The 12,264-nt window shown below is 44.6% G+C and overlaps 1 protein-coding gene and 1 long non-coding RNA gene across 4 annotated transcripts; both read right to left on the reverse strand.

Moving 5' to 3' along the window:
- Positions 1-1,813: 1,813 nt before the first annotated feature.
- Positions 1,814-2,612, reverse strand: LOC112896011. The gene is made up of 3 exons (XR_003229314.1): positions 2,452-2,612; positions 2,199-2,324; positions 1,814-2,029 (listed from the first exon to the last, which is right to left on the reverse strand). It is a non-coding gene; the product is annotated as an uncharacterized LOC112896011 (long non-coding RNA).
- Positions 2,613-2,892: 280 nt separating this feature from the next.
- Positions 2,893-10,399, reverse strand: LOC112891594. Of its 3 annotated transcripts, none has more exons than XR_003228581.1 (4): positions 10,005-10,399; positions 9,789-9,910; positions 3,198-3,459; positions 2,893-3,103 (listed from the first exon to the last, which is right to left on the reverse strand). XR_003228581.1 is itself a non-coding variant. In XM_025958491.1 (4 exons), exons 1-3 carry the CDS (start codon positions 10,145-10,147, stop codon positions 3,440-3,442), a joined length of 285 nt encoding a protein of 94 aa, XP_025814276.1. In that variant the 5' UTR covers positions 10,148-10,399; the 3' UTR covers positions 2,893-3,103; positions 3,412-3,439. The 3 variants fall into 3 exon arrangements, 2 of the variants coding, with proteins under 2 accessions (XP_025814276.1, XP_025814277.1); XM_025958491.1 differs by having other exon boundaries at positions 3,412-3,459; XM_025958492.1 differs by lacking the exon at positions 3,198-3,459.
- Between the last annotated feature and the right edge of the window lie 1,865 nt (positions 10,400-12,264).

The following is a 12,264-nucleotide window of genomic DNA, read 5'->3' on the forward strand; positions in this document are numbered from 1 at the left end:
TCCTTAATCTTGGTTTCAGGTGCTATCTAAGTCCTTATACTTTCAAGATACATATATGGACCGTTAAACTTGACTTCGGTTGTCATCTAGGTCCATGTACTCTCAAAATATAGTGTTATTTTAATTATATTGCAAAACTTATTTTTTATAAATGTATTATTTATAACTTCATTAAATTCTGACTTAGCATGTGTAGAGAATATTGATGAGTATCAATCATGAAAGCTTGATGATTTTTCACTTCTGTGAAGCTTGATGAGTATCATGCTCCATTCTTGGAATATTGTTCAAACATTTAATAACTTGTAGCTGCACTTTGCAAACTAGAATCATGGCTTGCTTGAAAACATAATAATTTGATCCTATCATACTTTATTGGTTGGATGACACCATATTTTGAGAGGATATAGAACTAGACGATACACAAAGTTTAAGGGGATCTGCATTTTAAGAGTACAAGGACCTAAAGGACACCTGAGATCGAGTTTAGTTGACCATGACAAATTTTTCTAAAATCAGTGACAAGTTATTGTTTCAACTAAAATACTTTTCGAAAATGCAGGAGAGTTGTGCTTCATTGCATTAGAGAGAGAAAATAATCCCCATACAACTCTCATCTCACATAGGAGGACCAAATACGAGAGATAGGTTCAACAGATCAATAGCTAGCCTATGAATCAAATAAGAGCATGACCAAAATTTTGACCTAGCTGACTAGATTACATCAATTAAGCCCAGACCTTGCAGCCTTTTAGCGCCGCCAGGCACAAAGGTTATGTTCATCCTTGAGATCCCTCATGATGGAGGTGACCGAGGGAGCCACCCCCTCTAATACACAGGCATTCCTGTCCTTCCATAACATCCAAGCATCCAAAATTATTAGAGAGTCTACACCTCTCTTATATTCTTTCTTTACCTTCTTCATCACCTTGCGCCACCAATCCGCGAAGCTACGCTGCCGCTGCCTTGGAATGCAATCACCAAGGTTCAGTGGTGATAAAAGATTGAACCAAACCTGTCTCGCCACCACACAAGATACTAACAAGTATTGCACAGTTTCATCCTCCTGATCACATAAGGGGCACAGATCTGGATGAGGCAGCCCTGTCCTTTCTAATCTATCTGCCGTCCAGCACCTATTGCGACCTTGCACTTGTTTGGGGCCCAAGATTTCCAGAGTCTTCTCCAAGGTTCAAAGGTTATTGATCCTTGGAAATAAGCCCGATAAGCAGATTTAGAGGAGTAGCAGCCCTAGGTTCTAATTTCCAAATGTGTCGATCTTCTAGCTCATTTAACTCAAATGCCCTGAACACAATCCCAAAGCTGCAACAACTCCCTTATTCCAATCCAAGACAGGCCCCCACGTATTACAGAGACCCATTTGTTATTGTCCAAAGCCTCAGGCCACACAGTTTGTCTTTCACGGATTAGGAGGCATACTTGCAAAGACCGCAGGTGCAAGATTCTCCACTGAACATCCATGGAGCCACTTATCTGTCCAAAAGAGTGTTTTGTTTATATTTAAATTGCGTGTGTTGTCACTTGAGGCTATTATATTATGTGTTTATGAAATAATATTCTATCATGCTTGAGTCTACGGTGCCTGAAAAAACTGACTGCGGGCGCGTTGCGAATACAAAAGAAAAAAAGGCTGCTCAGTAAAATTGGTTTTTTTATCAACGAGTAATTCACGATGCAAGAGGGTCAGTTTTGGATCAATCAGTGTCCGGCACACTCAATCCAATATGAAAAATATAATCAATTGGTTGATCAAAAATGAAGTGCCGTGATCCTCACGCTGCCACCACGCGCACGTAGACCTCGGTCCGCTGCCACCACGCACACGTACACCGTACCTCAGCCCGCCGTGCGCCGCCGATGCTCTCGAGCACCGGCACCTCGTCGCTGAATCACGTAAGCTGTCCAGCGGCACCTGGGGACACTAGTCCTCCTTCCCGTGCCTTGATTCCCGTGCCTTGCTTGTGCCTCCGAAGCTCGGATCTATACCTTATTTCGACTTCAGCTTCATCTATTTCACACAAATCACGTAAATCAAAATACTGTAGCGTGAATTGCAACTGGGTGAAGCTATCACCAGCTTTGGCTTGTGAAGTCATTTTAGATAAATTTATGTCAAACGGAGCCTAATTCCTCTCCATCTCGGCTACTCCGCCACCATCCACGTCCATGGCACTCACCAAATCGAGGTCTCCGGCGCCCGGATTGACGAACTAGCCTCGAATGGAGCCGGAAACGAGCGAATCAAGCTATAACCATGGTTGCAACGGTTGGGGAGGACACACACCTGTAGCAATGCTTCAGAGCTAGCAGAGCAGCAAATTGGTTTGACAGATGAAAAGAATCAGATATATGGATCGATTGTTGCAATGCGCGAGAGCAGAACAGAAAATTGGTTTGAGCAGAGCAGCGATGCGCGAGAGGAGAGCAGACCTGCGCTCGCCGACGGCGACAGCTGCCATTGCCGGCTGCTCCGCTGTCCGCTCCTTGCCGCTCATCATCGACAGGCCCCACAAGTGGATTGGCTTGACCGCATACTGCTGAGCGACTCTCTGTACAGTGAGGCTACAATTATTTTGGGTTACCCAATTACCCACGGCTGGAATCCAGAATGAATCAAAAATTTATTGGGTCGGCTCTATAGGGTAATTACACCGTTTTTCACCTTTTGGGTATTGGGTAGTTGGATCAACCCAACAAAACCTGTTTCCTGACGAGTAATATTGCTTAATAGAAAACCAATGCGCATGCCATTAGAAGGTTCATGTGGTCAATTGAAGTCTAGTTATCCTTAGACGAGTTTACCTAGAAAAACACATGATTTAGAAATGCAAAAAACATTTAAACAGCCAATGCAAATAATGAATCAAATGCTTTAAATGAGCCGCAGATAATTCGAGGGCCATTGAATAAAATCTAACAATAAATGCTAGTTCCACATCTTGAATGATTCATGTTACATAATTCAATCAACTTCAAAGGCAAAATTAGTTTACAAGCATCACATTATACAGCCCTTGTTTGTAATTCCTAATGTTCACTGGTTTCTTCAGGTGCAGCTTCTGTCACAAAGGCAAAGCATATCCTATATCACCAAATATAAGAGCAAGTCAGGTCACGAGTACAAAATGTAATTCCATATATGCTGGCATTATTTCAAATGGAGTAATTTTGCACACCTAAAGAAAAACTGAAGTATTTTGATTGTCAGTACAGTTTTTTTGCATGGATCATGACAAATTCAATATAAGAGCCAAGCAAGGTACAAGGAAACATTTTCCATGCTCCATTTTGTTGACATGAATACACGCATAGAGCAACAATCAAAGTACATGTTACATGTCTAGAAAGATCTGAAAAAAAAAGCACTTTGTTTTAACTCAGTGTCCTCACTTCTCTGCAGCTCAGCTCCTAGCGATGATCAGATGCGCTTGTTTAAACCTATAACAACCACAGTTAAAATATAGAAACCCCATCTTTTTTCTATAAAAAAGAATAGAGAACTTTTTTCTTCATTAGCTTGATCTAATCAACAAGCATGAAAGGTTTCATATTAGTAAGCCTTGGTATCTAAATCTGAAAGACTCATTATTTCATGGCTGACCAGCCTGCACAACCGTGTGACAGTAATACATGTCCCGGAAAACATCAGATGAAGAAGATTAAGTTTGTAAACAAGTTTTCCATAATAGCATAGCTCCCATCAATTTCAAGAATCATAAGAATGCCAAATTCATTCCAAAGGTAATAGCAATATCAAGACAAAACTGTATTGTAAAACACAAATACATTGAAGAGGCAAAGAATAATACTAATAGCACCTGAGAAAGCAGCAGCATATCATACAGATTACCGAGAAACAAAAAGGGACACTACCTACCCTCCTGTTTTCTATGGGGGCAATGTTTTAAAAGTACTACGTTTGGCTGCAAAACATGCTGCCTATACAGGAGGACATTTGTTTTACGTATGTCCAGATGAATCTAGAGAACATGTAAAATATCTAGTCTGCCTACTGTAAAACACAGGAATGAATTGAAGAGGACAAAAGGGTAAAAAAAATAGCACCTCGGCAGCAAAAACTAAAACAGAAACTCCTCTCATATTATGTATGGGACAATGTTTTGGAAGTATTATATCTTGCTGATGACATGCTACCTAACCAGGCATGACATTTGCATCACTTTTGTTCAGAGGAGTCTACAGAACCACAATCTTATTGTGCACTTGTAAATTGCAAGTCTATATAGATAATGTTGGAATATTTAGGCCTAGCTCATGTAAATCCAAATAATTCCTATAAAATCTCAAAGGCCCATTAGTGCATAGGTGCATGGCAACAAGTTAATCCCACCTTGCTAGTGGAGGTGCAACAAGTTAGTCCCACATTGCTAGTGGAGGTGGAGGGAACCTAACTTAAATAGTTGGATGCTCTTTATGCTCTTGCAAGTGTGGGTGAGAGGAAGAAGGAAGAACACGCGCGCGCTCGCTCGCCGGGCCGGGCCGGGTTCGGGCGCGGGCGCGCATGAGTGGTCCGCCAAAATCCGGGTCCAACTCTTGCGGGAAATCGGCTTTCTTTTGCAAATTTGTTTTCTGCTACGGCTGTAAAGAGCCGATAGTTCCCCGTGATCGGCTCTCCGGTCTCGGGCGAAAGAGCCAATTGTTCCGCATGATCGGCTCTCCTGTCTCGGGCGAAGGGCGCGCGACGTGCGCGTGAAAGGTCCCGAAATCGGCTGAAAGCTGATTGTTCCCCAACGGCTTCCTTTTGCCACTTTGAATCTGTTACGGATTTCACGCGCGGAATTTTTGGGACTCGTAACCGACTAGGTCATAATGTACGCTATTATCGTCATGGTCATGATTTATCTTCAGATTAATCTAAAACTGAAACTCTTATTTTTTCCATCAGAGAAAACCAGATCATGTTAAAGTTCTATAGATAAATTTAGCCGCTAGCTGAGATCAATCAACACCATTGCAATGACTAGTCCTAGAGAGAGTGTATTCTTTCTAGTTTCCACTAGGATGCTGCCATGGCGCCACTGCAGCCAACCAAACTTTTTACTTGAATTAAAAAGAACCTCAACAAACCATACAGTATAAATTATAGTAACAAGCTAGACCGGCATCAAGCTAATATAAAATGAAACAATACAAGTTGGAGCTAGTTTTGCTATTAACTAGAGCATATTGAGTTCTTCACACTAGTACAACTTTGAAAGGCATGTTGAAAAATTCGTTATTCATCACACATAAAGATCCTTGTTCTTCAAATCTTGTTAACATTACAACAACAACAACAACTTGCCTTTTGTCCCAAGCAAGTTGGGGTAGGCTAGAGATGAAACCCACAGAAAACATTTATTTACAATAAGAAAAACAAAAGGGCACAAGCTAAAGGAAGCGTTAGGGGTTAAACAAAAAGTAACAAAGGTCACGGTTCATGTACGTTAATTGCTAATCTCCAAGCGCTCCTATCCATAGCTAATTCCTTAGCGATATTCCACTCCTTAAGATCTCTCTTAACCGTCTCGTCCCAAGTTAGTCGTCCCAAGTTAGTCTAGGTCTACCTCTACCTCTCTTTACATTATCGCCCCGCTTTAAAACTCCACTACGCACCGGCACCTCGGGAGGCCTCCGTTGTACATGTCCAAACCATCTCAACCAATGTTGAATCACCTTCTCCTCGATAGGTGCCACCCCTACCCTATCTCGAATCTCTTCGTTCCGGACTCTATCCCTTCTTGTATGCCCGCAGAACCAACGCAGCATATGCATCTCTGCTACACTCAGTTGCTGGACATATCGTCTTTTTGTAGACCAACATTCAACACCGTATAGCATCGCCGGGCGAATCGCCGTCCTATAGAACTTACCTTTTAGCCTCTGTGGTACCTTCTTGTCACAGAGGATGCCCGAAGTCTGCCGCCACTTCAACCAACCGGCTAAAATTCTATGTCTAACATCTTCATCAATGTCTCCATCTTTCTGAAGCATTGATCCTAGATACCGGAAAGTATCCTTCTTGGCCACCACTTGACCTTCGAGGCTAACGTCCCCATCCTCATGCCTAGTCGGGCTAAAGTCGCATATCATATACTCGGTCTTGGATCTACTCAGTCTGAACCCCCTCGACTCTAGCGTGTGTCTCCACAGCTCTAACTTCATATTAACCCCTGCCCTACTCTCGTCAACTAACACCACATCATCAGCAAAGAGCATACACCAGGGGATATCACCCTGTATGTCCCTTGTGACCTCATCCATCACCAAAGCAAATAGATAAGAGCTCAATGCTGACCCCTGATGTAGCCCTATTTTAATTGGGAAGTCACTGGTATCGCCATCATATGTTCGAACACAAGTCATCGCATCCTTGTACATATCCTTGATGAGGGTAATATACTTAGTTGGAACTTTGTGTTTTGCAAGGCCCACCACATGACGTCTCTCGGTACTTTGTCATACGCCTTCTCTAGGTCAATAAAGACCATGTGTAAGTCCTTCTTCTCCTCTCTATATCTCTCCATCAATTGTCGTACTAAGAAAATCGCCTCCATGGTCGACCTCCCAGGCATGAACCCAAACTGATTTTGGGTCACCCTTGTCAATCTTCTTAGGCGATGCTCGATAACCCTCTCCCAAAGCTTCATCGTATGGCTCATCAGCTTAATCCCCCGGTAGTTAGTACAACTTTGAACATCTGCCTTGTTCTTAAAGATCAGTACTAATATACTTCTCCTCCATTCCTCCGGCATCTTGTTTGACCGGAAAATTAGGTTAAAAAGCTTAGTTAACCATACTACCGCCCTCTCGCCCAGGCATCTCCACACCTCAATGGGGATGCCATCGGGGCCCATCGCTTTACCTCCCTTCATCCTCTTCAAAGCCTCCCCGATCTCTGCCTCCTGAATCCTCCTCACAAAGCATCTGTTGGTATCATCAAATGAGTCGTCCAGCTCGAAGGTAGGACCCTCATTTTCTCCATTAAACAACTTGTCGAAGTATTCTCGCCATCTGTCCTTGATCTCCTCATCCTTCACCAGAAGTCGATCTGTCCCATCCTTGATGCATTTGATTTGGTTTATGTCCCTTGTCTTCCTCTCGCGGGTCCTAGCTATCCTATAAATGTCCTTCTCTCCTTCCTTCGTACCTAGCCGTTGATAAAGGTCATCAAAAGCCTGACCTTTCGCTACACTTACAGCTCGCTTTGCAGACCTCTTCGCTAATCTATAGCCCTCGATGTTGGTTGCGCTCTTGTCAAGGTGAAGGCGTTTGAAACACTCCTTCTCCTTAATAGCCCTTTGCACCTCGTCATTCCACCACCAACTCTCTTTCACTTCCTGCTTGCCTCCGCTACTCACACCAAACACTTCTGAGGCCACCTTCCGAAGACATGTCGCGATCTTTAGCCACATATCATCTACATCTGCTCCTTCTTCCCAAGACCCCTCGCCTAGCATCTTCTCCTTAAACGTTTGTGCCTCTTCCCCTCTAAGCTTCCACCACTTCGTTCTCGCAATCTTGGCACGTTTGTCCCGGTGGGTACGTACCCGAAAACGAAATCCGCCACCACAAGCTTGTGTTGGGGGACAACACACTCCCCAGGTATCACCTTACAATCTAAGCAGGCACGTCTATCCTCTCTCCTAGCAAGGATAAAATCGATTTGGCTCGAGTATTATCCACTATGGAAGGTCACTAGATGGGACTCCCTCTTTCTAAAGAGGGTATTCGCTAACAGCAGGTCGTAGACCAACGCAAAATTCAAAACATCCTCCCCCCTCGTTCCTACTACCATACCCGAAACCCCCGTGTACTCGCTCATATCCTACATTAGTCGCACCCACATGGCTATTGAGGTCTCCTCCTATAAAGAGCTTCTCACTGATAGGGACGGTACTAACCATGCTATCAAGATCTTCCCAGAACTGACTCTTGGAGCTCTCACTAAGACCTACCTGAGGTGCATAGGCACTGATCACATTCAGAACCAAATCTCCAATGACCAACCGCACTAGGATAATCCGGTCGCCTTGCCTCCTAACATCTACAACTCCATCCTTAAGGCTCTTATCGATCAAGATGCCTACTCCATTCCTACCCGAAGTTGTCCCTGTGTACCAAAGCTTGAAGCCAGAACCCTCCACCTCCTTCGCCTTCTGGCCCTTCCATTTAGTCTCCTGCACGCATAGAATATTTACACGTCTCCTAATTGCTACATCGACTAGTTCTCTTAACTTACCTGTTAGAGACCCTACGTTCCAACTACCTAGACGAATCCTAGTTGGCTCGGCTAGCTTTCTTACCCTTCGCACCCGTCGAGAGAAATGCGAAGACCCTTGCTCATTTTTCACTACACCCGGGCGCAGATGTAGTGCGCCACAGAGGCTGCGACGACCCGACCCTTGCTCACTTATCATCGTACCCGGATCACGATACGACGCGCCCCTGAGGGGATGACAACCCGGCCCTTGCCCATTTAACACCACACCCGGGTTCCGATGTAGCGCATCGCTAAGAGGGTTACGCCCCAACAAATTTCTTATGGGTTTCATTTCCATTAGAGTGGCTGATTTTTACGCTGGTTCGCCAAACCTAACACAACCCTCCACATTTTCTCATCACGGGCTTGGGACCGGCAACGGCAGTGTTTCAAATCTTGTTAACATTGCAAGAAACAAAACGATCCACAATCTAAACAACTATGAAAGTTCACAAGTTTCCAAATTTACACGTGCCATATCGCACCAAGAGCCAGTAAGTCAAAGAACCAACACACATACATAAGGCAGTAGCCGCCATAAACTTGACCTTAAACAAAAACCAAGAAATAATTAGTGGAGACTCTGATATTGGACCGGCTAAGACAACTCGTTTCATAACCATACGCATCCACCACATCCACAGTTGGAAATAGGCCAATAATTTTAAGCCAAAAAGGCTCCCTAAGATCATGACAGGATAAGAAGGTAAAAACTTACTGCAAATATAATGGAAAATCAGACATATATGTAAAACTAGCTTTGTACAAGAACAATTGGGCTCTAATGAACCAACTGATTCTAAGACTATCTTACAGTTCCATGGCCATAATTACTCAAAAGTAATTGTTAATAAACCATAAAGAGGAAGGACCATCAACGTGGATTTCAGCATAATAAACAATGGTTAAAAGCAGTTTCAACAGGACAGGACATATATTCATCAGTCATGAGCTTTGGGCATTTGACCTCATAAGTGCAAAGTAAAGCTGGAAGACACTAAGATGCACTCCTTACTAATTATCCTGTTCATTCACCAGACTCCTTCCGTCTCTTGGTTTATGTGGTGTATAAGCATAACAAAGTACCTGATGTGTACTGTGTACTCAGTTCATGAATTATTTGGTCCACTTTGAAGTAGGTTAGAAAAATGATGATGTAGCCATGCCGGAAAAACGGTACACCATTTCTCAAGGATGCATTGTTGCGTTTTTTATTTTTTGTTTCTTTATAAGAATGCATAGCTGTGTTAAACTAACTGTCTAATGAGGCTTGGACCATTTTTCCCTCTTAAATCGAACCGAAACCCTAAAACCACAAAATGCACAATCACACGAAATCGTTGCAGAGCATGCTGCAATCAGCCATCCGTTAACCCCAAAACCTAAAAAATGCACAATCCCACGAAATTGTTGCAGAGCATTCAGCAATCAACAACAGATCCAAGGAGATTCGACAACATGGTATTATCCCCTCAACAATGGTAACAGCTAAAACAGGGTTTACCTTGCGAGAGCGAGCTCCAGCAGGAGGAGTCGACGGCGATGCAGGACCTAAGACGCGCCGCCGCCACCGCGCTGTGCAGCGGCATGAGCGTCTCCAGCCCCGCCGACGCCGCGGCCGCCGACCTGCAACCAACCAGCGGCCCCTACGTGAGCACACACGCGCGCGCAAACACCGAATCTCCCCATCCGTAGGTCGCCAGCGGGTCAGTGTCGCTACCTGCGGAGGATCCGGGCGGAGCGGGCAGCAGCGGAAGGCGACGCAGGGGAAGGCAGCGGCCCGCCGAGGACGCGGCCTGTGAGGGGCGCGGAGCGGGCTGCCGACCTCACGGCGACGGCGGCGGCGCGGGCCAGGGATGCCATTTCGTCCCCCCTCCTGTCTTCTCGCGGAGCTCGAGTCGAATTGTTCCGGGCGTTCTGTATATTTTTCGATGAATAATAAATACTTCGGTGTTCAGCAGGAACTGCAAATCGAGTTGTTGCTGCCCGCCTGCCCGTCGTGTTTTTCGCCGCGCCCGCGTGGTGTGGCCGTGGGCTGTGCGATGCGTCGCCGCTGGCGGGTTGCGGCTGCGAATGGAGTGGGGGAGTAAAGTAGGTAGGGTTTTTTTTGCTTCGGATGCGAGGGGTTAAGCGCTGAGTGCGGTGGTCTTATTGGGCTTCATTGGACCACGCCTGAAGAAGGGACGGAGGAATGTTGGGAGAAAATTCCTATTTGAACACCATGTAGCTTACCCTCATGATCTTAGCCATGCAAGATCTACTGCAGCAGCACGGCCGGCGGGAGCAGCATTTGAGGCTGCGCCAGCCTCGCCGCTGGCGACCGTGTCCACGCTCTCTGCAGCAGGCCCGGCGGGAGGGGCGCCTGCGGCCGCCGCGGCAGGGAAGACGGGACCCGCTGCACCAGGGGCGCCACAGGCCCCTCGGCCGCTGGGGCCGTTTCCCCACCCCCTGGAGCAGGCCCGGCAGGAGGAGCAGTGGGGCCCGCGGCCGCGCGAGCAATGCGTGCAGCGCCCGCGCGAGAACTGCGTCGCGTGGCCACGCTCCCGTCACCTCTGGCGCCACGCGCCGTCACCTCTGGCGCCCGCGCCCGCGCCAGCGCCACCGCCGCGCACCGCGCCTCCGCCTGGTCGCCCACACATGTGGGGGCCGCGTCGCCGTCTGGTTCCGCCTGATCCACGCGTCACCACCGTGGGATATGGTGGGGTTGGGAGGAATCAAGTGGGGTAAGGGAGAGAAGAGAGAAAGAGATGACTATCTGGTTCAACCCTATTCTTTGATGAGGGGTATTTTGGTCGGTTCACGTATAATCTGACATGTATGTATGGAGATTTCACGGTAAGAGCTAACGGAGGTGACGGAATGGCCGGTTTAGGGAAAAAAACAAAATTATGGTGTCAAAGAGGGAACTTTAGAAAAAAGTCAAAAAAGAAAGAGATAAGTTTAGTAGGGCTAAATAGAGAATTTTCTCAATGTTGAGCCTATTTCGTCCCAGCATTCCAATATGGAAAAAGTCCTTTTTACTTCTCTGATCTTTTGGATGAATCCGCGTTTCCTCCATAGATAATAAAATCGTCCACCTGGACTACTAGGACTCGCGATACCGGACACATGACATCCTTGGCTGGTTTCTCTTAGTGATTTTTCACGTTTTCTTTTATGTTTATTTTGGCTGAATCTTTGATAAATCATAGTAAATCATAAAAAAATTATAAAATAGAAAATCTAATTTTGTTGGACTCCACATGAATAGATCTATGCAGTGAACATATTATATGATATAAAATAGTAAAAAAATTTGTTGTACTTTTAGATATATACCTTTTCTATAATCAATTCATAGATACAGTTTTCGTGGTCCGATTATGATAAAATTTTTATGGTAGACTAATCATTATATGCTTGAGCTGTAGTAAAAATTTTATACTCATTGGATTATGTATGCTTGGCCAACTAAATTTCAAGTTATAACAGACTCTTCAATTTCTCAAGCATACATGATCCAATGAGCATCAAATTTTTACTAAAGCTCAAGAATATAATGATTATTTCACCATAAAAATTTCATCATAATTGAACCATGAATTGTAGCTATGAATTAATTATTGAAAAGTATACATCTAAAATTACAACAACTTTTTTACTAAATTATATTATATAATATGTTCACTCATAAATCTACTAATGTGTAGTCTAATAAAATTGGATTTTCCATTTTATGATGTCTTTTTTACTATAATTTTTCAAAGATTTAGCTAAAATAAATATAAAAGAAAAGGAATAAACCATTAAGAGAAACCAGCAAGGGAGGTCATATGTCTAGTATCACGAGTCTGAGGAATCTAAACGGACGGTTTTATTATCTAGGGAGGAAATACGGATTTCCTAAGGTTAAAAAGGTTAAAAGAATTTTTTTCCTTCCAACACGGCGATTCAGGGCCTGAAGAAGGGACCAGCCACAAAGACACTCCATTGGGCTTGCT

This window comes from Panicum hallii, chromosome 5 (genome assembly GCF_002211085.1).
Source record: "Panicum hallii strain FIL2 chromosome 5, PHallii_v3.1, whole genome shotgun sequence".
NCBI lineage: Eukaryota > Viridiplantae > Streptophyta > Magnoliopsida > Poales > Poaceae > Panicum > Panicum hallii.